General features: G+C 46.9%; 1 protein-coding gene across 3 annotated transcripts in view; it reads left to right on the top strand.

The window, feature by feature from the left end:
• LOC122895878 (CREB binding protein) overlaps positions 1-23038 on the top strand; it is a 124679-nt gene that overhangs the window by 66073 nt on the left and 35568 nt on the right. For 2 of the 3 annotated variants that reach the window (XM_044233648.1, XM_044233647.1), the window contains exons 4-12: positions 6559-6799; positions 8135-8248; positions 15958-16200; positions 17636-17738; positions 18059-18205; positions 19278-19395; positions 20055-20226; positions 20535-20579; positions 22614-22738. In XM_044233648.1, coding sequence (XP_044089583.1) covers positions 6559-6799; positions 8135-8248; positions 15958-16200; positions 17636-17738; positions 18059-18205; positions 19278-19395; positions 20055-20226; positions 20535-20579; positions 22614-22738 — 1308 coding nt within the window. The remainder of the gene's footprint in view (positions 1-6558; positions 6800-8134; positions 8249-15957; positions 16201-17635; positions 17739-18058; positions 18206-19277; positions 19396-20054; positions 20227-20534; positions 20580-22613; positions 22739-23038) is intronic. The other variant, XM_044233649.1, reaches the window with a different exon arrangement.

The following is a 23038-nucleotide window of genomic DNA, read 5'->3' as shown; positions in this document are numbered from 1 at the left end:
GTTTCTCCCCTGGTGATGGGGTATTAAATGAGCTGCTGCTTGTTGAGCACTGTACGAAGAACTTGAGAAATGCAGATTGGCCAAGAGGGGGAGAAGGGATTACACCTGCATGATTATTTGCTTTGTCTTGTGTGTTTCACATATCTTTTCCTAGTTTGTTGATGGCCTTTGCATTTGTTCATGGTTATGGAGAAAATGTAACTTCTTCTGTCCTATGGCCTCTGGCACTTTCCCTTTGTAGACAGGTCTACACTGCATCAGACTCACCTATGTGCCTTTTTTCTTTGCAGTGTTTTGTTTTCTTTTCACTGTGAAAGTACATACATGTTCATTTTGGAAAATCAGGGAAAAAGTAGAACACTTAAACCAATAAAGCTCCCCCTACAGAGAATGTTAACAAATAGAAATGCTTCTGGCTCTGCATCAGCTTTGTGAATCCTAGTCTAGGAAGGGGAATGGGGAGTTGGTTCAGAGGGATTTTACTGGGGATTGTTTAGGAACCACTGCTTGATGGTTTGGTTTATTTTGGTTTGGATTGGTTTTTGATGAAGGCCTTTACCACCTTTGCATTGCAGAATATGTGTCTTAATTACCTCCTGGGATCTTTACATGGGTTGTTTTTTTTTTTTTTAATATTTTTGATTTTAAAGATTTTATTTATTTGACAGAGAGAAAGAGATCGCAAGTAGGCAGAGGCAGGCAGAGAGAGGGGGGGAAGCAGGCTCCCCACTGAGCAGAGAGCCCGATGTGGGGCTCAATCCCAGGACCCTGAGATCATGAACTGAGCCGAAGGCAGCGGCTTAACCCACTGAGCCACCCAGGCGCCCTTGGGATCTTTACAGTTTTAATTTGCACATTAATTCTTAAGTGTTTTCTCTTGATTCCTCTGGTTTCTTTTTTCTCCAAAGTAGAATGTTTTCTCATTCTAAAAATGGTACACACTTATTGTAAAACATTGAAACAATACATGGTTACAAGCAGGATCTCCCCCTGCCCGGGGAAAGCCACCAAGTCATTGTAACAAGGTTGTCTGAAGAACCAGGTACAGATGTATAAAGTTAATAAGGAAAAACTGAATGATTTCATGGTATTTTTTTAACTTCCTTTATTAGCTTAATATGTTATATAGACTGCTTTTTGTGAAAGCATAAAGGTCTACATGGTTATTATTGTTACCCTCATGTTACAATCATTTCATTGTATCTCACAGTTCTGAGGGGGTCATGGATTTGGGCCAGGCTTGGCTGGGCCATTTTTTCCCACATGGCTTTTTGACTAGGGTCACTTGAGGTCTGCCTTTCTTTTTCATGGTTGCATATTGTTTCACTAGGTCTGCAGCCAATAACTTGCCCACCTTCTGTAGGATTTAGAGGTGTTCGGTTTTTAGTAACTTAAGGTGTGATGTCTGTCTTTGCACAGAGTGTTGAGCATGCTAGCCCATTTTCTTAGCTCCCTAATAATAGTTATAAGAAGTGGAACTACTGGATCCAAAAAATGCACGTTTTACTCTTTGATACATGTTGCTTTCCAGAGTTACACTAAATTGCACTATCACCAAAGCACCGGAGAATTGTCTACACCCTCATCAGTACCAGTTATTGTATTATTTTGGTCAGATTGACGGATGGAAAATGGTTTTTGTTTGTTTGTTTGTTTTTTGTTTTAATTTTTTTGTGTGTGGTTAGTGAGATAGAGCTTTAAAAAAATTTTTTTTTACTAAGATACAACTCAGACCATACAATTCCCACCTTTAAAGTGCACAATTCAGTGTTCAGCCATCACCACTATCAATTTTAAAGATTTAATTTGAGAGAAAGAGAGTTGAGTGGGAGAGACGGAGAGAGAATCCTCAAGCTAACTCCCCGCCGAGCGCAGAGCCCAATGAGGGGCTTGATCCCAGGGCCCTGAGATCATGACCTGAGCCAAAACCAGGAGCCAGTCTCTTAACCAGCTGAGCCACTCAGGCGCCCCTCACCACTTTTAGAACAGTTGTATAACCCTGAGAAGAAACCCCGTACCATTTGCAGTTATTCCCGATTTTCCTTGAACTCCCAGCCAGAAGCAACTAATGTATTTTCTATCCCTGTGCAATGACTTATTCTGGACAGTTAGAGAAGTGTGTGCTTTTTTGTGACACCTGTTTTAACGGAGGATGATGTTTTAGGAGTTCCTCATGCAGCGCGTGTCAGTGTTTCCTTTTTGTGCTTGAATAGTATCCCGTGGATATATCACGGTCTGTTCTCCATTCCCCGTTCAGTGGGCATCTGAGTTCTTTCCGCTTTTTGGCTCTTATGTTAATGCTGCTGCAGACATTCGAGTGAGCAGTTTTCACTTCTTTTGAGTCAATACTTAGGTGGGGAATTGTTGGGTCTTGTGGTGACTCTAGGTTTAACCTTTTTTTTTTTTTTTTTTTTAAAGATTTTATTTATTTATTTGAGAGAGAGAGTGTGAGAGAGAGCATGAGCGAGGAGAAGGTCAGAGAGCGAAGCAGACTCCCCATGGAGCTGGGAGCCTGATGTGGGACTCGATCCCGGGACTCCAGGATCACGCCCTGAGCCGAAGGCAGTCGTCCAACCAACTGCGCCACCCAGGCGTCCCTAGGTTTAACCTTTTGAGGAGCCGCCAGACTCTTTTCTGAAGTGGCTGCTCCATTTAACATTGGCTTTGCACATGCCCGTCAGCACGTGCTGGGCCTGCGCTGTTCACCGTGGCCGTCCTGGGGGCGTGAAGCAGTGTCTCGTTGTAGTTCTGAGTTGTGTTTCCCCGATGGCTCCTGGGGCTGAGCAGCTTTTCTTGTATTTATTGACCGTTTGTGTGTCTTCTTTGGGGAAATACTCAGATAGTTTGCCCATTTTTTTAATTAAGTTATTTGTCTTTTTACTGTTGAATTGTAAGAGTTCTTTGTATGTTTTAGATGCAAGTGCCTGTCACATCTATGATTTGCAAATATATTCCCCATTCTTTAGGTTGTCTCTCACTTTCTCAGTGGGGTCCTTTGAAGAAAAGTTTGTAATTTTAATGAGGTCCAGCTTCTCTTTGTTGTGGCTGCTGTGTGTGCTTTTGGTGACTTACCGAAGAACTCATTGCTTGGTCCAAGATCATGTACATTTACTCCGTGATTTTTCTGAGATCGCCACAGTTTCAGTGCCCCCGGTGGGTCCTGGGTTTGTTCCGAGTTACTGTTTGGGTATGGCGTGAGCGAGGGGTCCACGTTCATGCTTCTAAGGGGAAGTGTCCGTTCCTTCCCTCCTCGCCACTGGTGGTCGGGAAGACCCTTCCTCCCTCTCGAGCCGTGGAACGTGTTTGTCATATCCTTGTATTTCTTTTGTTGAGGTGTCCGCACGTTTCCCCCACACATGTTGCAGTGGCATGGTGGTGCTTTTTGTTTTCTGTTGTTTTTTTTCCCTTAAGAGCTCTTTATATGATAATAAATGTCATAGTCTTCCTGGAAAACAGACATTTCAGGACCTTAAAAAATGGTCCTATCAGGGCTCCTGGGTGGCTCAGTTAAGTGTCTGCCTTCAGCTTCGATTCATGGTCTCAGGGTTAGGTTTTCTTACCTTCATTCTAAAAATAGTTTTTATTTTTTTAGTACTTTAATCAACTTTAATCTATGTTTATTCACTTTATATTTAAGGTGACGTAGGAGTCACATATTGCCGCTACCACCACCCTCCAATTTGAGATACCATCTTATGATATACTAATTTCATATACACATGGGTCTTTCTCCAGACTTACAAATAAAGAAACCTATAGCTTTATAGTTTTGGTATCTGACAAAATAGGTCACCCCATTATTTTTACTGTTTTTTGGAATTTTCTTGGCTGTTGAATAAAATGTGTACATTTCTTCTAGGCAGATTTAAATCATGGCAGGGATTGTTTTATTTAAAGGAAGGTTCTTGTCTGAGCATTTTCCCCCCATTCTCAGTCCACCCGGGCAGCGAGCATGAGCAGGGACGTTGGTGGCATCTGAAGGCTGTTTCTGGTGGTGTTCAGGATGCATGCCGTCCTTGCGGCTCTCCCGTCTCCTCAGATAATCAGTCTGAGAGTGGAGGCACTTGACTCCGCCTCGTATTTGTCAGCACCTTGCTAAGTGGACGGGCCCGGTACAAGTCTCCAGAGTCCTTAGGAGGGCTCAGGCACCTGAGGTGTGTCTTCTGTTCCCCTTTTGCCTGAGACACGTGTCTATGTTGTGTTGATCTCATTGAGCATCTGCTGATGAACCTGTGCCTTAAACTTGCCGCTGTGCTCTTTTGACATGTTGAGCTTTCAAAATACGGTAAGTGTAGCCGAAAAAACGCTATTAAGAACATCCCAAATGAGAATCAATGTGTTAATTTTTAGTAACCTAAAGGCAGTCTATTTATAATTCAATTGTAAGTTCAGGCATTTCACCCGACTTTAATACGATTTATATTTTTGTATGTAGCATTTCTGTATTTTAGGAACTAGGACAACTGGCAGTGTCTCGTTGTAGTTTTGAGTTGTGTTTCCTTGTGTTTCTCTTCAACAAGTCAGCATCATGAGAAAATAAAGGGGGAGGGAAGCAATAGATGAATCTTAAAAACAACCATCAAATGTGGGCTGTGGGCCTTAATTGGGTCCTGTTTCTGCAAACCAACTCTAAAAGACACTTTTTGGACAACTAGAGAAGTTGCATATGGACTAAGTATTAATGAATATTAAGAAATTATTGGGTACTTTGTTAGGTGTGATAGTGGTAAGCTTTCTTATCTGCTTTTCTGTATATTTGATATTTTTGCAAATGCAACAGAGAAAAGCCTAAGCAAGGGTCCTCCTCCATTTCTCCATTCCTATTGATTTCTGATTGGACTCTCTGTGGGAATTGCCTGATTGAGAAGGACACTTTGAATATCGGGGTGAATGCTGCTGGAGGCGTAGTCAGGCTGCTTGTGAAAGCTGTATTTTAAGTTGCAAGGAAAGGGGGCAGGGAGTAGAGTTCCATGTTCAGCAGTGGGAGATTGGGTAAATGAATGAATAGCCATATGCTTGTTACAGATCCTGCTGTCATGTTGTATGAAACAACTTAATGATACGGGACAGAGCCTGGAGTAAATACCAAGTCGTGTGTGTCTGTGAGTGAGTGAGAGAGAAGGCTATTGGTTATGGTTCGTACCTAGGCATGGACGCAGAAGAAAAGACTGCAAGAAGAAAAACCTGTCCGTGCTTTCAGAGTGAACTTCCAGATGTGGGGATTTCAAGTGTTAATCATTTCCTTCATAGTTCTGTTGCTTTTCAGATTTTCTGCAGTGTGCATATGGTGTTTTTACACTGGGGAAAAATTAGCGTGAGGAAGGAGAGTTCTCTCACTCTAGGATTCGGTGCTTCTCTGGCCAGCGTGCTGTGCCTCGCAGCTAGGACTTCGTTTTTGCGCCAGACCCCAGTTAGGCTTCCAGGAGTTGTGATCCTTGAGCTTTTCTACATACTTACTTTCTGAGTTCTTGTAAAGAAACAAAACAAAACAAAACTCTTCTAACATTTTTAAAATGAGTTTGCGTTCATTAAGAAATGTTTGTGTGGTTTTTCCCTCCTAATGGCGGGGAGATGGCTTTGTGGCTTCACATGAAAAGTCCGAGAGGTGACGGACTCCGGGGGAGGTGGGGTTGCTGGGAGCCCGGAGCTGTGGGGTCGGGGCAGAGAGGAGGTTAGCCCGGCGCCATGGACTGTCTTATTTCCCAGTAGCAACGTCGCAGTCCCCTCACTCCCTGAGTTTCTTCAGTGAGTTTCTGAAGGATGTCGGCCGTCTGTACAGAGTAAGACAACCCCACAAGGTCCCTTTCCCGTTCTCTGTGGTCGGGAGGTGTGGTCGGCCTTGCTTGTTAGTTTAAAAGGATGAAAGCAATTAAACACTTTTTCTGAACCTTAGCAGATCATCAAGTACTTTTTTGAAAAACTTGTCAGATATTTGAGTTGACATTTTAATAGAAAGCAAAGCATTTCCTGAGCATGAGCAGCTGTGCAGAAGGGTCTTTAAGGCTGTGTTTCCCATTATCCTCTGAGGAGAGGTCAGGAGCGAAGCAAGCAGTGTCCTGGCCACAAGGTAGTGAGACCCGCTCTGTGCGGGGCTGCGGTTCTTCTGATGTGCTGGGGGTTCGCAGTGGCTTGTGGCCGGCCAGGCCTCCACAGTCTTTCTCATCAGGTTGAACCATAAGAAATTGCCAGTGTGTGGTGGTGTGTGCCTCACGGAAACAAGAGTTCTGTTTGGTTCAAGCTCAGACAGCCCACAGCCCCTCCTGCACTTGTGTATATCATAGAAGAAGCTGGGTTTGGTTATGGTAATTCAAGAAAAAGCGTCATTTTCTTGCGCCGAGATCTTCACGCACAAGTGAATTTTAATCAGCTTTCTGAGTTGGTTTATTTCTGTGCTTCTGGATCTTCCTTAAAATTGCTGGTAAATTAAAGAGAACCATACCAGCTGCCTTCTCTCTGTGGCCAGTATTACCCATCAGCTCTAATGTTAGCTTGAGAAATAATGAATGTGCATTAGACCTTTGAAGGCTTATTAAAATGTTTTAATTTGTTTTATTTTAGTCTCAGATGCAGACTTCAGTGGGAATTGTCCCCACACAGGCGATTGCGGCGGGCCCCACCGCGGACCCTGAGAAGCGCAAGCTCATACAGCAGCAGCTGGTTCTCCTGCTTCACGCCCACAAGTGTCAGAGACGAGAGCAAGCGAATGGAGAGGTCCGGGCCTGCTCTCTCCCACACTGTCGAACCATGAAAAATGTTTTGAATCACATGACACACTGTCAGGCTGGGAAAGCCTGTCAAGGTAAGTGCCATTTTCTGAAATCCTGGTGGCGTAGCTTAGGATGAAATGTGTCTTCAGTATTCTTTGGGTGCTCTCCTGTTAGTAAGGTTCCTGCAGCCTCTGTCTGCACACACCAGCTAGGCACAGGCCACGGGCTTGCTCGCCTACTCAGGAAAACGGCGGTTTGGTTTCCTAATATTCTGTGAGCTTCTGCTGGATGAGGCCGGGCCCTGCCTTTGTTCTCTTCCTCCTTCCTCTGTCACAGAAGACATTTGTCACTTGTTGAGCACTGTCTTACCATAAATGTCTAGAGCCTGGTTTTCTTTCGGGGAGGATGGCCCAGGCGCGTGTGCGCGCCCCTCCCCAAACCTAGCGCATCTGTCTTACAGCTGTTTCCTGTGTTCCGACTGCCGGGCCCCTGCCTTGCTCCTCTGCCCTTTCCTCTTGAGGCCGATCAGGATACCAGCGACGTTGTCCTAGGCCACGATCCGTGGTACGGGGAGCCGTGTTCACCGTATCATCCCTGCCACCTCCTTCCTTCTCCTTGAGAAGGGGGTGAATCAGGCGTGTCTTATGCTCCCTTTCTCCTGTCTTTTCTCGCGGACACCTCAAGTCTGCCAAAGAGAGCATTTCTTACTAACAGCTGTACTTCCTTTCATCTTTGTCCTCCTCCTCTCTCTTCTTACTTGTGCTCCTGGACCTTCGGGAGACTCTCTCCCTGACCTCCCTCTCTCTCCTTTTGTGACCTTTGTGAGTCCCCAGCATAACCGTGATCCTGATGGAAAAGCAGAAGAGGGTCATGCTAGACCTTTAGAAAGGAGTCACAGCGCCTCGGTGCGGAGTGAGAATGAAGACTCAGAGTAACCGCTAGGCTCAGTCACCCTCTCACGTACTTAAGAAAAGTGCCCGGCGTCCCCTTTAGAATCTCCCCAGACTTCTCATTTGCTTCTCTGTATGTATTTCTTGAACTTTAGTGTTGAGCTGGTTTCATCCTTGAACATAATGTAGAATTTTTATTTTCCGTAGTGACATGACATAATTTGTCCTCTCATTCCAGTTGTTCAGTATTTCAAGTCAGATAGTTTTTGTTCTGTTTTGTTTTTGTTTTGTGGGCTGAACCTTAATCACCATCATCCATGACATTGCCTCTGTGGGAAATTTGTGTTTAGAATTCTCACCAGTCGACTTACAAACGTTTTGGAAAATACCCGGTTTGTAAGTTGAGGACTGCCTGTACTGTGTTATGGTTACACGTGTTACCATTTTCTTATGGAATCTGGCATTATAATTTAGGTGTAATTGAAAGTGTGACGATCTGGATAGAAAAATAACATCTCGTTGTTTTTCTGGTCATAGTTGCCCATTGTGCATCTTCACGACAAATCATCTCTCATTGGAAGAACTGCACACGACATGACTGTCCTGTTTGCCTCCCTTTGAAAAATGCCAGTGACAAGCGAAACCAACAAAGTAAGTGAGCATTGGGGGTAGAGAAGCTCGGAGGTGAGAACAGCTACTTGGAAAGAGAGTGCGGGAGAGGAGGTAGGAAGCAGGGCAGAAGTGACGAGCACAAAGTCTAGCGGCGAGCGGACACGGAGCTGGAGCTGCCCCGCGACACCGGGGGAAGCGGAGCTTAGCAGGAGATGGATTCTGTGTGCGCAGGGCCACTTGGGGATCTCCTCCCCACCCCTGCACACGGACACACCACAGTTGGCAGCAGTGGAGCAGAACAAAGGAGGAGGGTCGCTGTGACCGCAGAGCGGACATGACGAGGCTTCCTATGTCTGGACAGAGACACTCAGTATCTGAGGGTTTGAATGTCATGTCACTATAATGGCAGTGACTTCTGAGGGGAGGGGGAAAGAGAGGGGACACTTACTTTGGAATTGAAATGCCTTATCCTAAAGTAAGTTTGGAGAGGGCTGCGCAGTGGAAGAGTCAGGCAGGCAGGGTCAGCATGAAATGCCACATGTAGACACTTGGGAGGTTTGCCCTCCATGCAGAGGCAGTTCCCAGACCTGTTTTTGTGACTAACAATTTATTCGGCACAGATTGAGAGTCTCTGCCCCAGGACTGGCCGCATCCTGACCATCCCATCGTTCCGTTGTCTTTCGAGCCATCGTGTAGCCCTTAGCTGGTTGGTGGAGCTGAGGCCCCTGCTCAGGAGGCCTGAACGTGGCTCCCTGATGGGGAGGGTCCCTGCCCTCTGCGGGTATCAGAGCAGCGAAGGCATGAGCATCTCTTCCAGTTTTCAGTCCTTTCCTGTCACTTCAGAGGTTAAACTGTGGTCTTTGGGTGTGTCTCTCAGCTTGGACAACTGGGACATGCCCTCTGGTGTCCTGTCGCCCCTCGGGCTGGAGCCGCTCCCTGCAGCCTCCAGCCCCACAGTCTTGCTCATCTTCCTCCATCTCGTCTGTTCCATCTTGTTTGTGGTTGCGTGTTCATTGCTCTCATCCTTCTTGACCATCTGCCTCAAGACCCCGCAGCTGCCTGGAGAGCCTGTGCGGCTGTCTCTCTGGTTGTTTCCTTGGGGCCCAGGACACAGCAGGAAGCACGCTGTTCCTTAGGGTGCCGTGGGTGTTGCTCTAGTGACGCAGGGGGCATCCCTCCTGAGTGGGTGGCCGCTTGGGGGCCCATCGTCTTCCCTCCCTGCAGAAGGACTCACGCTAAGTCTCCTTTAAAAAGGCACTTCCCCACATCAGTTAAATTTTTCTTGAACCACAATTAGAATTAATACTCAGTTTTCCAGGCCCTCTCTTACATGAAGTGAAGTTCTAAGAATGTAGGTCTCTCAGAACCGTGTATTTGGGATAGTAGTTCTGTTGATAAAACCTGTTTTTCTTCACAGTGTAAAACTGTTTTTTTAAACTAGTATATTGTGGTGGTTACATTTTCTTGTGTTTTAGGACATGTTTCAGTAACAGGCTTTTTCAGTGCCAAAATATTCATTCCATGAATAATACGTTAGGATTTCATTCTGAACCTCTCGTTTGGGGGTGTGGCTTTTCTGGGACCTTTTGTTTTTAAGTGTTGCCATGACAATGTTAAACTTTTGTGATTTCTCTTTTTAAGAAATAGTTATGTGGTTTTTGTTTTAAAAAGAAATAAATGTGGGTTTGTTTTGTGTGTGTGTGTGTGTGTTTTCAACATCCTTGTAACTGCTGCATGTTGTGACAGTTGAGCCAGTGCGTGCTCTGAAGTGGTAAGCCACAGTGTTTCCACCAGTCATAATGTAAGGTGTCACCAGGCTGATTTTATAATGTAGTCACCCAGGAATACTTCAATTAACTTTATACGAGGTTCTGGTAACTTTTCTGTAAAAGAAATGAAAGCACTTACGTAAGTAATGGTTAAATGCCCCTTAAACGGGGTTTCGGGCCTGAGTGTACTTTTCTGGCTCTCTCTAGCACTGTGGTTTTGGGAGGGCAGAGGTTGATGTGGTGAGTGAGAAAGTTCTAGCAGCATGCTTCCTCCTCACCTGAAGCTGACTGTGCTGGTGGTATGCACGCACTGGGAGGTTAGGCAGCAGGGAGGAAGTGTGGGTCCAGCCCTCCCAACAGCTTCCAAGTCAAGGGCCAGAGTCAGAATACATACAGTGCGGTGACGTGACAGTCGTGCCACAGGAAGGAGGGGAGGACCTGCGTTCCCTGGAGGCGGGCTTGATGGAGCCCACTTCCAATACGGTAACGATGGGAGGACACTCCACACAGCGCAGACAGTGTGCACACGACCAGCACAGACTCAGAAGTTCCTGTGCAGGAGAGGGGATCCGAGGAGAGAGGGAGTGTTTGTGGCCAGAGGTTGGGGCCCCTGGGGGCTGCTGGGAGACTTGCTGTGCCTGCCAAGGCGCTACTTTGCCGGCAGACTCCCTACAGATGCTCTCCCACTGCACTGCCTCATTCGCTCCGTGGTTACCTCTGCTGATGGGACTTGCCTGCATCATCTAAGCCACACTGTTGGTTACCTTCCTGGCCTATGCTGAGATTTTGTTGATTTTTCTTTGAGTTGTTTTCTTGAGATTGGGTTGTCACTGATCTTGAGCTGTCCCTCCTGTATAGAGATAATTGGATTTTATTGAATAGTTAGGAGTTTTCAAAGGATACACCTAATGTCAGTTCTGGCATCTGACTTCCAGTAAATTCCAGTGCCACAGTAATACATCACAACTGACTGCTGGGTACTTAAGTTAGGGGCAGACAAGCCTACAGCTCTAACCCTACAGCCATTCAAGTTCCCCTGCAACCTCTGCTCCCCATCCCAGGCACAGGCTGTCAAAGAGGCATCTGAGAGTCTCTGAAAGCCCCAACCTCTGGCCACATGGCTTTGTGGACATAAGACCGAATTCCCTGTGTGAATTCCTGTTGCCTCATCAGTGGGGTTCTTGCTTCTAAAAGTATAGACCTTAGACCAGTCTGCACAGGCAAAAATGGAGAAACTACAGCCCCATCTCAGACCTCCTCTATCAGAATTCACATTTTAACAGGATCCTAGGTGATCGGTATGCACAGTAAGAGTTGAGATGCGCAGCCCTGGATGCCTTGAAGGGCTGGGTGTCTGTCCCAAGTCTGAAGTGGTAAGCCACAGTTTCAAGTCACTCTGGGGAAATCACTGGTTTCCCAGCTCAGAATCCCATAAAGATCGTCAAAATCCGTGCTGCAGGACCAATCTCCTCCCAGACTAAACCCAGTCACTACCCACAGCCGCCTTAGATGCGTGCTGAGCCCCTGCCGCAGCTGACGGGTGAAGAGTGTCTGAATCAGCAGTCCTCTGGTACAGCGCTTGAATACCTCCCAGGCTTGACTCTCACTATCTGGTCTGGCTCTTTGTTCCAGTTTTAAGCCCCTGTGATTGTGAAGTGCCTTCCTTAATGACGTGAGTCCAAATCTGCCTCCTTAAAGCTTCTGCTCATACAGCAGCCTGCTCCGGGGCACAGTAAGTGGTGTTGAACAGGCCCTTGTTCCACCCGAGAGCCCTTCAGAGACTCTCAGATGCCTCTTTGACGGCCTGTGCCTGGGATGGGGAGCAGAAGTTGCAGGGGAACTTGAATGGCTGTAGGGTTAGAGCTGTAGGCTTGTCTGCCCCTAACTTAAGTACCCAGCAGTCAGTTGTGATGTATTTCATCAAAGTAGCTTTTCGCCTTGCTCTTCTGGGTCCCACAGTGTTCCTCCTCCTCTGAGTTTAGCTTCTGCAGAAGACACTGTTGCACGCCTGTGTGTTCTTGCTTGGAGGCGGCTGTGCTAAAGGTCCAGCCCTGGGGCTTAGGTGTTCTGTTTCTTGTCCTGCCCCATGCTGGGCACAGGAAGATGCTGGAGGGTCACCAGGCCAGCTCTGTCAGTAGAACATGTGACTCTTAAAACCGGGTTTGTGAGTTCGAGCCCCACACTGAGTGTAGAGATTACTTGTTGAAAAAGAGGGAGAGAAGATGCTGGAAAGGAAGGCCGTCCTGGTGCACGCGGCACGTGGGGACCGCTCTGCAGAGACCTCTGCGGGTCTGAGCTGCAGCAGGGCTTTATCAGTAGAATCTGAGCGGTTCCTGGTTAGTGGCTGCTCTGCCCGCTTCATGGGAAGTCTCTGACTGCGTGGACAGAGCTTTGAGATTTAGTTTGTCCGTTTTCATTGGATTTTCACATCGAGTCCAGTTTTACTGCGGACTACTGGGGACTTGAATGTTCGCAGTGTGACTGGATGTGGGACCTGTTCATGCAGCCGTCTCCGTTGTCTCAGAGGAAGGGCATGAAAAGTGGCAGCAGGTCCTGAAAAGGCCACTAGAAGACTTGGCCTTTCCTTTCCCAGGTCGCAGGCTCCCGGTTTAGCTGCAGTGGGCGAGTGGTGAGGCAGTGGAGATGTGGGAGGCGTCCTGAAGAGGTGCCACGGGCGGGAATGCCACTGACACGGGGAGAAGAGCCACACTGACGGAGTGAGACGCTGTGGGGGGACAGAGACTGTGTATGAAACACACCATTAGGCTCCAAGAAAGGAAAGGAGATGTAAAAATGGGAGAAAGAACAAGAGGTTTTTGCCATTTAAAGAGGTAAATATCAATACCGTGTAAAAGTAATGAATGCAGAAGGCCTCGTTCCCAGCGATGCCAGATAAATGAGTTTTGCTGCCTTTAGTACTCTGGTTTTGTTCAGCCCCAAGACCTGTGGTGCTGCGTTGAGGGAGGACCCTGGGAGAGCCGGTCGCTCTGCCACCTGCCACAGCTCCCTGCACTCGGCAGGGGCTTTCCAGGGCTGTGTGCTCGGCCCCATGCGCGGCCTACAGACCAGAGCCTCGACTGGTCCTGCTTTCAGGGTGTGTACAGGGATAAGCTTGGTTTTCTCCCTCCAGGGTCTGGAGTCCCTGTGACTTAGGGGATTATTGGGTTAATGTGTCCTCTCTCCCAGCCACCCCCGTGCTCCCTGAGTGCAGACTTTGTGCTCGTGTCCCGAAGTCTCACAGAGCGCCCCCACACAGTCTGCACGCACTCCCCCTGTGGACTCAGTGAGTGAGTGTGTGGCGTGGCAAAGGCCCAGAGAGAAGCAGAGGCCCAGAAGGCATTGGGGAGTTGCAGGAAGCAGTTTGGGGCATTTTGATGGAAAGGATGGCATTTGGGACTGGGTGGATAAAAAATGGAATATAGTAGGAAAAGTTATCTCTTCACTCTTCACCCTTATGGCCACCTAGATACCTTCTTTCTTTAAATTCCTCTCCACAGTTCATGACCGTGTGTTGCAAATATACTCTGGGTTTGTTACTTCTTACACCAGTAGGTGATAGAAAAATAAACCATCCTACTATTATTACTTTCTTTTTAACATCAGAATGTTGTGTTTTGTTTTTAAGTATACTCCATGTCCAATGTGGAGCCTAGCTCAAGGGTTGAACTCACGACCCTGAGATCAAGACCTGAGCTGAGATCAAGAATCTGATGCTCAAACAACTGAGCTACCCAGGCTCCCGTGACATCAGAGTTCTTTTAGAAAATCTGGCCTAGGGTACCCTGGTGGCTCAGTTGGTTCTGCGTCTGCCTTTGGCTGGGGTCATGATCCTGGCTGGGGTCCTGGGATCGAGCTCCCTGCTCAGCAGGGAGCCCACTTCTCCCTCTCCCGCTATTGCTCCCCGTGCTGTGCTCTCTCTCTCCCTCCCCTTTGTTAAATAAATAAATAAAATGGGGTTTTTTTGTTTGTTTGTTTTTTAAAGAAAAGAAAACCTGGCCTGTCAGTTTTAGGAATACAGTGGGCACATGTTGAAAGTTTGGGGCTGGGAGGGAGTATTAACTGTTAGAGAAAATACTTTTTTTTTTTTTTTTAAGATTTTATTTATTTATTTGAGAGAGAGACAGTGAGAGAGAGCATGAGTGAGGAGAAGGTCAGAGAGAAAAGCAGACTCCCCGTGGAGCTGGGAGCCCGATGCGGGACTCGATCTCGGGACTCCGGGATCATGACCTGAGCTGAAGGCAGTCGTCCAAGCAACTGAGCCACCCAGGCGTCCCTAGAGAAAATACTTTTAAAGAAATCATACATGATTTGAGCTACACACATGTCATAAAGTGTACTTTGGGAATTGCTTTTCATTTATAATAATGAGGTGCTTGGTGTGTGTAATTGTGTCTAATGAACGTTAATGAGTTTGAGATCTGAATATCCTTATTAGAGAAGTTAATAGTATGGAATGTGTAATTACCAAGATTTTTTTTTACACATTTAGCTTTAATTAAAATACTCTGATAAGCCTGTGAGTTGTTTATGTTATAGTTGCGTGGATGAATGTGAGAATATTACCGTTACATGTAATTGTCAGAATATGACAAAGCTTTGTGATAGTGCTTAATGTATCAAAGATCATGTGTTATAGTATCAGTTTTATGAGCTACTGTTTATACATGGCTCTACGGTTTTTGGGGAAGTCGGAAAGAGGGGAAATCTTAAGAATAAGAACAAATAAAAGGACATAAAACTTCTGCCTTATGTAAGTGCTCACCAAATGAGGACATTTGGATGGTTGGACAGAGGGATGGATTGAAGTTGAAGTGACCTAGGAGATGCAAATTCGGGGTCATCTCTGTTAACTTTGAAGTCCTTGGGAATCTTTATGTTGCTACAGATTTTCTTTTGGTCTTTGGGATTGTCCTCGGCAGGTGGTGGAGTACCGGCAGGGAGTGTCCTGCACGCCATCGGTAGGCCGGGTAGTGGAGGCTGAGGATGGCTGCGTGATGCAGTACCAGTGTCTGAACCTCAGTGGTACTGAGGTGACGCCTGGATAAATAATCCACGCAGAATCACCAGACCTCGTTCCATCCATTAATTTTAGCTAGATCACTTCTTCAAGTACAGTATTTCTTGAGCAGCTTTCAGTAGCCAGACGGCTTAGCATGGGGCCTTCCTGCGGAGAAAACCATAGGAAAGGAAGATTTGGTGTTAATGCCATTGTACATAGAAGTTTCAAGGAATTGGAATGTTGTCGTTAAAAAGATCATGTCCTCAGGCACCTGGGTGGCTCAGTTGGTTAAACAACTGCCTTCAGCTCAGGTCATTATCCTGGAGTCCCAGGATCAAGTCCCACATCAGGCCCTCTGCTTATCAGGGAGCCAGCTTCTCCCTTTGCCCCTTGCCTGTTTCATGCTCGCTCTCTCTTTCTCTCTCTCAAATAAATAAAATCTTTAAAAAAAAAAAATCATGTCCTCAATTTATAAATACATAACAAAACTGACTACCTGGGTATCACTGCTGCCCCTTCTTTAATCCTCTGTCCCGGTGCAGTGAGCAGTGAAGGACCTCAGGGAAAGAGGCAGCCAAAGGAGGCCCCCTTAGTTCCTGTCAGTGGTGGGAAATGACCCCACCCAAAATCAAAACACTTCCTGTTGTCACTTGTCGGCCCCTTCCCTGAAACAGACTTCTGAGTCTCTAGATTTCATACATAATTTTCATTAATGAGCTCTGATTTTGTGATGTGTTGCTTTGGAAGATCAAAGCTTGAATTTCCTTCAGGTTTTTGCTCCTCAGGCGCTGCTGCGCAGAACAGGTGACTAGCCCAGGTCCCCTTTCCTTGCGTAGTTCCATTCTCATTAGCCTTGTTCGATTGCCTCATGACATACACAGTCTGTTGATGAAATTGTACTTGCTTCTCAGGAGCTTGTCAGTTGTTTATGGGCTTCTTCCTTTCACTGACCTTTCTCATTTGTCTGTTTGTTGTTATAGCCATCCTGGGGTCTCCAGCTAGTGGGATTCAGAACACGATTGGTTCTGTTGGCACAGGCCAGCAGAACGCCGCGTCTTTAAGTAACCCAAATCCCATAGACCCCAGCTCCATGCAGCGCGCGTACGCTGCTCTCGGACTCCCTTACCTGAACCAGCCCCAGACGCAGCTGCAGCCTCAGGTTCCCGGCCAGCAACCAGCACAGCCTCAAAGTCACCAGCAGATGAGGACTCTCAACCCCCTGGGTAGGTGGAGGAGCGCCTGGGAACTTGTCTGTCCAGTGCAGAGTTGGGGATGACACGCCCTTCTGGAACCCAAGGCTGTTTACTGTTACTGTTGTTACTTTAAATTCAAATTAACAGACGTAGAAATTATGATGATGCTATTTTTTTTAAGCACTTGAAATAAAGAACTTTCAGGAAAAGGCTTCAGTGCCTGTGCAAGGGAGATGTTACGGGTTTGAGAAAAAAGGAACCAACATGATACCACTCTGCCGCTGCTGTCTGCACCAGGTTCATACGGGGCATTTCACGAGGCTCAGAACGCAAAATGTCCCAAGCTAGAATTACGACTGTCCCACTTAGAATCCACTGATCCGGTGGAGAACTCGTATGTGGCCCGCCAGGTCCCTCTTGGTCACAGGCCAGCCCACAGCTGGAGGTGAGCAGCCCAGACAGGAGCAGCCTGACAGGAGTCTCAGCCAAGGTCTCCTGCCTCGGCCTCCTCCCTGCTGTCACCATAGCTCATCAGTAGCTGGGGTTTGTTCATTCGCTCACGCATCTCCACTGTTTCTGCCATCTCTGCATATTGTGTTTTTAAACACTTTGCTTTAAGTTGACACAGTGCTCTTAAAGTGAGCCAAGCAGTTATATCAGTCCAGTGAAGTCTAGATTGTTGTCCTAGTTCAGTTGTTTTCCTGATAAAGTACATACTTCAATCTTAAAAATGACTCTTAAGATTGACCAGTTAAAAACATCTCATTTATTGCTTTTTGGACAAAACTGCCCTCATGTATATCTAACTTCTGCTGGCCTTGCGACTGGGTCAGAGCCCTCAGACCTGAGTTGTATGCTGACTCTTACTCCTGTTTGAGGGTATAATTTGGGACGAGACTGTTAACCTCTCTTAGTCTCAACTTTTTCTTACTTTAAGATGAGTACTCTATCCCTGAAACAAAGAATACATTGTCTGTTAATCTAAAAATTTTTTTTTAATTTAAAAAATTAAAATTAAAAAGTGAATACTCTGCACAGATGTTTTCACTTGCATGTGATTTCCGTGATCTTATTTTCTGAGATGAAAAGGAAAGTTGACTCAAATCTGCATGACACGTCACTTTAGTTGTTGAGGGCATGGTATTAATGAAACCGGAACAAGAGTGTGAAGCTTGCCAGTGGATCATTCTGTCAGTTTTTGCACAGCCACAGAGTCCATTTATGATACCAGCAGCCTCCACAGAAATGCCTGTGGTTGTGGTTCCAGAACGCAGTGAGGAGTCTGCAGCTCAGTGGTACACGTTGGTGACCTTCAGAACAGGACCGCCTTGCAGAGTCCTGCCACAGTGGCTGTTAGTGACACTCATAAGAATCACTTACTTATGTGGTGACTTGTTTATGTTATCAGAACTTTGAAGTCTATGTTGTAATTTAGGAGTTGGTTGATTTCTTTCTGTCTTTAAAGGAAATAACCCAATGAACATTCCAGCAGGAGGAATAACAACGGATCAGCAGCCACCAAACTTGATTTCAGAATCAGCTCTTCCAACTTCCCTTGGGGCCACAAAGTAAGACCCGTGTTTCAGTTGGCTCCTGTCTGAGTGACAGCGTGCGTGAAAGTGGGCGGGGCATCACAGGACTGTGATAGTTTCTTAAATGTGTGACCGCAAAGGTAATACTGGGGGTGCTTTGTATTATTGTTGTTGTTGTTATTATTATTATTATAACAGCTATAGATAATACATTAAACATGGCTTCGGTTTTGTTGTTCATACATCACTGGGCTGTCCTCAGTTTTTAGAAGCCCGGTGTGGTTAAAAAACCTCCACTAAACAAAACCCATCTGTGTCGCTTTGTTGGTGGAACGAGTGTTCTTGTTCTTCCCCAGCCCCCTGATGAATGATGGCTCGAGCCCTGCAAACATCGGGACCCTCAGCACTATACCGACAGCGGCCCCTCCTTCCAGCACTGGCGTTCGGAAAGGCTGGCACGAACATGTCACTCAGGACCTGCGGAGCCATTTAGTGCATAAACTGTACGTGCCCACCTTGCCTTTATTCACATACGATGAATTCAGTGGCTGACGGCAGTATGGCAGCTTTGTGGTGTCCCTGATGTCTGACTGGATTCCTGAGTGGTCCCTGGGTCTCAGCTGACAGTGCCCTAGCAGCTGAAGAGGGTCTCATGCTTGTTCAGGGGCCCACAGCCACTGCTGGCAGGCCTGAGAATCCCATTTGGCAGGTGTCAGAGCGTCCGTGGCCCTGCCCGGCAGGGGGACATGAATTGTCGCCCATGTCACAGAGGTCAAGGCTCCTAGTGTGGCCAGATCTTCTGTCCTCTGACCTTTGACATGCAGCAGGGAGTTGGGGTTAGCTCAGAAGCTTTCCCTTGTTTTGTAACTCAAGATTATAATTGTGGAGGCCCCCGAGAACTGGGGGAATTTGGCCTGGTGAATACAGAGGGCACGATCGTGCCACATACAGTACGTTCACCAACGGGAACTCAGCTGTTACCTTTCTTGAGCTGCTTAAGTTAAATTGAAGGGGAAATTGGATGAGCTTAATTCCCTTAGAGTGGGTTTTTTCCCCTTCTTTTTGGTGAAAACTATTAATGATAAATAGTTTAAAAATTAGGAGTTAAAGGGGTGCCTGGGTAGCTCAGTCAGTCACGCGCCCAGCTCTTGATTTTGGTTCAGGTAAAGATCTCAGGGTTGAGGGATCGAGCCCATGCTCAGTGGGGAGTCTGCTTGAGGTTCTCTCCCTCTGTTCTGCCCCCTGCTCGCACGCATGTGCTCACGCGCTCTCTCAAATAAACAGGTCTTAAAAAATTAGGAGTTTGACATCATATTATTCTTGAGATGACCTAACAGTTACCGTAAATAGCAAAATATTGGTGTGTTTGACATACAAATAAATTGACAGGTGAGTGTTGTCTCCAGAAAGTGACGTTTGCATACTGGACGAGAGAGATTGGGCATTTCTCTCAGCAGTATGTTGCCCCCCATAAGTAGATGGTTTCGTTTCTCTCTCTCCATGTCGTCCTGTATAAATCAGCAAGTTACTGATGGTGTCTTGACAGTCTGTTGACTGGGTGTGTTGTCCTTGCAGCGTGCAAGCCATCTTTCCAACCCCCGACCCAGCAGCCCTAAAGGATCGCCGCATGGAGAACCTCGTGGCCTACGCTAAGAAGGTGGAGGGGGACATGTATGAGTCTGCCAACAGCAGGGTAGGTTGCCGTCTGTGTTCCAGCTGCATGACACACACAGTTGGAAGAATGGTATCTGTCTGGGAATGGGGAAATCCGTTAGTCAGGGAGACTCATCACCTCGAGGACACTGACCAGAGAGACGTCCCAGATAAGACAGCAGATCCCGCACAACGCTCTTGGTTGACTACAAACGTCCACTACAGTGGTGAACGAGGCATGTAAAATTGTGTTTTATCCATGGATGGACTTTCCAGTGGGCGCTGCTTCTAATGCTGGTACTGCGTTACCGGCCGTGTCAACCATCCAGGAAGTGATTCGACTGCAGAATGAATGTTACGTGCATTGAGCGCCCCTTGTCTGATAAGTCCTGTAATGTCACTAGGCATTAAACAAGTTGGGCTTTAGGTTTATTGGTTAGAAGTGCTGCTGGATACTGGGGCGCCAGGCTGGTTCAGTTAGTAGAGCATGGGACTCTTGATCTCTGGGTCATGAGTTCAAGCCCCCTGTTGGGCCTAGAGTGAAACAAAAAATAACAACAGAAGTGCTGAATACTGACCTTTGCCTACGTACTTATTGTCAAAGCTCGTTAGTTTGTTAAAATATATAAAACAGATTGGGGTTTTTCTTTTTATTCTTACAGCTTTGGCTGCTTAATGTTGAATGTTATTACTCTTTAGGATGAATACTACCACTTACTGGCAGAAAAAATCTACAAGATACAAAAAGAACTAGAAGAAAAACGGAGGTCGCGTTTGCACAAACAAGGCATCTTGGGTAACCAGCCTGCCCTGCCGGCTCCCGGGGCACAGCCCCCAGGGATTCCGCAGGCACAGCCTGTGAGGCCTCCAAGTAAGGACTTCACTTTCTTCTGCCAGCCCTCAGTCTGTTGGCTTGTTTTCCCTTCCGGGTTTGGGGTGTATTTCTAAGCCTAGAGAACTGTGCTCTTGGGGAGCGCATACTTTGGAAGCTGTGTGGTAGTGGCTGCGGCCTTCCGCATCGGCCTGTTTGTGGAGAGGCCTTGGGAGGGTGCGCAGGCATCAGAATACATGGTGTCTTTGCACCCACTCCCAGGTGTAGTTTGACTTTCTGAAGGTAAAATTCCTTGTTTCCCGTATGAAGGATTATTTTAAATAAGCAGGTTTTTTCTGCCATTGCAGACGGACCCATGCCCCTGCCAGTGAACCGCGTGCAGGTGTCCCAAGGTATTGAACTGTTGTTGTGAATCATGTTTCGATTTAACATTGAAAAGTCACAAAGATGATTCGTTGTTCCTCTTCCCTCTGCATTTCTCTATAGCTCCTTGTTAGCCCCCCAATGCCTTCTGCTGATGGTCGGAATTCAGTTCCACAGGCAGTGATACTTGGTGGTGTTTGGAAGTTAGAAGACCATAGGAAAGCCCCACCGGAAGATGAGAAGTAGGGTCTAGCCTTTTCTTCCCCTAATGGACAGGAGGGCACATTAGGAGCTCTTAGGAACAGTCTCCTTGAAAAGCCTCATTGGTGGGGGAAGGAATCCTGTCCAAAGGCCGCCGAGGGGAGCACTGAGCCGGACTGAACAGGGTTTGTGCTCCTCTCAAGCTGGGGTGTGCTGGCAGCTGGCCTGAGCCATTTTTAAAGGTTCTTGCTCAGGGTGAGATTCTAGGGTGTCTGTGGCTGGAACAGTTGTTGGAGTCGGGGAGGTTGGGGGAGGGGCATTTCAAGGCTTTTACAGCTCTTGTCTCATGAGACTTGCGCGACAGGACCTATTCACAGGTTGTGAAATGATGGGCGACATTATCCAGGAGATTCCAAAGCATGGCCTTGCTGCTGGGTACAGAGCAGTCCGAGAGGGGAAAAGAGGTCATTTTAAAGGTTGCAGTAGTCTTGGGGTCGTGAGTTTGAGCCGCCATTGGTTGTAGAGATTACTTTCAAAAGGTAAATAAAAAAAACTTTTAAAAGCTGTGGTAATCTTGTATTGCATACTAAAGAGACATGGTAGGTATACTGGTGTTGGGGAGAAACTTCAGGGATGTGTTTTGGTGGACAGACTAGGTAAGAGAGTGAAGGAAACCCAGGAAGTCGGGAAATGGAGCCTTGAGAATGTAGCTGCGTGCTGCGTGAGGGACAGCGTGGGAGATGGAGGTGATCTGGGCTCCGAGGAGGCCTGTTGAGCAGGGTAGTGAAGGAGGTTCATAGCAGAGCGCTCCTGCCGCGCTTACCAGCACATCTCCATCCACGGGACAGGGGCTATTGGTGGTGCTGTTTCTCAGTGCTGCCTTTTTCTCTTACATTAAAATCCTCAAGGAGAGGGGGAAGCTTACAGCCTTCCTACAAAGTCCTCCTGGGCATGTGCAGGCACTGGTATTTTTAGGGTGACATTTTTAGGTGTCCGTGAAGATAATGCTTTGGGAGATGCATGTTCTCTGAGACTTTTTCATGTCTGAACAAGTGGTAAGGTGGCACTTGGAGGATTCTGTTAGATGGCCACTGTCCGTTCTAAGACTTGCTTGGACCGGCATTGATGTAGAGCTTTACAAGTAGGTGTAGAGTTCACAGTGGGAAGTGAGGAAGTGAGGAAGAATGAGACCCCTTGGTCTGGAGACATGTAGCGCAGCCAGTGAGGTGTCTTTCACGGTGTGACATTGCTGTGGGCTGTGGACACCCCTGGGAAGGGGGAAGTGGCCATGAAAGGGAGACCTTGCTGGTCTGGAGTGGAGGTGGGATTGAGAATTGCTGACCCTTGGACACTTTCTAAACACTTTACATGGTTGCAAAATTAAAACCGTATTTTGAGTCTTATACCAGTTTCTAACAATAAATTTAAACCCAGCTGAAGAGCCAGGAGGCCTGGGATTATGGGACAGGCCTTCCAGCAGAAGAGAAGGGAGCCATGTGCTCTGGCAGGTGTTGGGAGGTTGGCTTAGATGGGTGCCCTGGCTTTAACCAGCACCACCTCTGTGGAGGGTAGGAGCGCCTTCGTAGCGCTACTGCGTTTGTTGGTGGTTGACCTAACGTTCTCCCTTCTCTCCTCGTGCTGCCCTGTCCGCACCTGCCAATCTACTCTTACCACCGCCATGTCGGTGCCGTTTTTCTGTACTTGAAAAGTGTTACATCACCATCTTTTCTGATTGCTTGGGATGATTTCTGTTGTGTGTCTTATGTATGTGTTCCAACTTATTTTGCTTAGAGTTTGGAGAGCTGTAGCTCTGTTTTCCTATGGGTGCTTTTTCTAATGAACCATTGTGGGTGCATTTACAGGGATGAATTCATTTACCCCAATGTCCTTGGGGAATGTACAGTTGCCACAAGCTCCCATGGGACCACGAGCAGCGTCCCCCATGAACCACTCTGTCTCAATGAACAGCATGGGCTCCGTTCCAGGGGTAAGCTCTTCTGTTTGCCTCAGCTGTGCTGAGAAGGCCTTGCTTGAATAAGGAAAATTCTCTGCGCATGAAATTGTAGATCAAGAATCCTATGGTGGTGGTTTCTCTGGATTTGGTTATGCTCTATTTACCTCATATCTCTCTTCCTTTTTTTTTTTTTTGGTCTTCATGGCTACAAATGAGAATTACGTGACCATTGTTTATAGTTACTGGGATAATAAATTCATAGGGACTTGTGACTTTGTGAGAAGACACAAGTCTCAGGGTGCCCGGGTGGCTCAGTTGTCAAACGTCTGCCTG

The sequence above is a fragment of the Neovison vison genome, chromosome 14 (assembly GCF_020171115.1).
Source record: "Neovison vison isolate M4711 chromosome 14, ASM_NN_V1, whole genome shotgun sequence".
NCBI lineage: Eukaryota > Metazoa > Chordata > Mammalia > Carnivora > Mustelidae > Neogale > Neogale vison.
The sequence above is the reverse complement of the archived record's forward strand: the minus strand, read 5'-3'. Positions and strand labels throughout refer to the sequence as shown.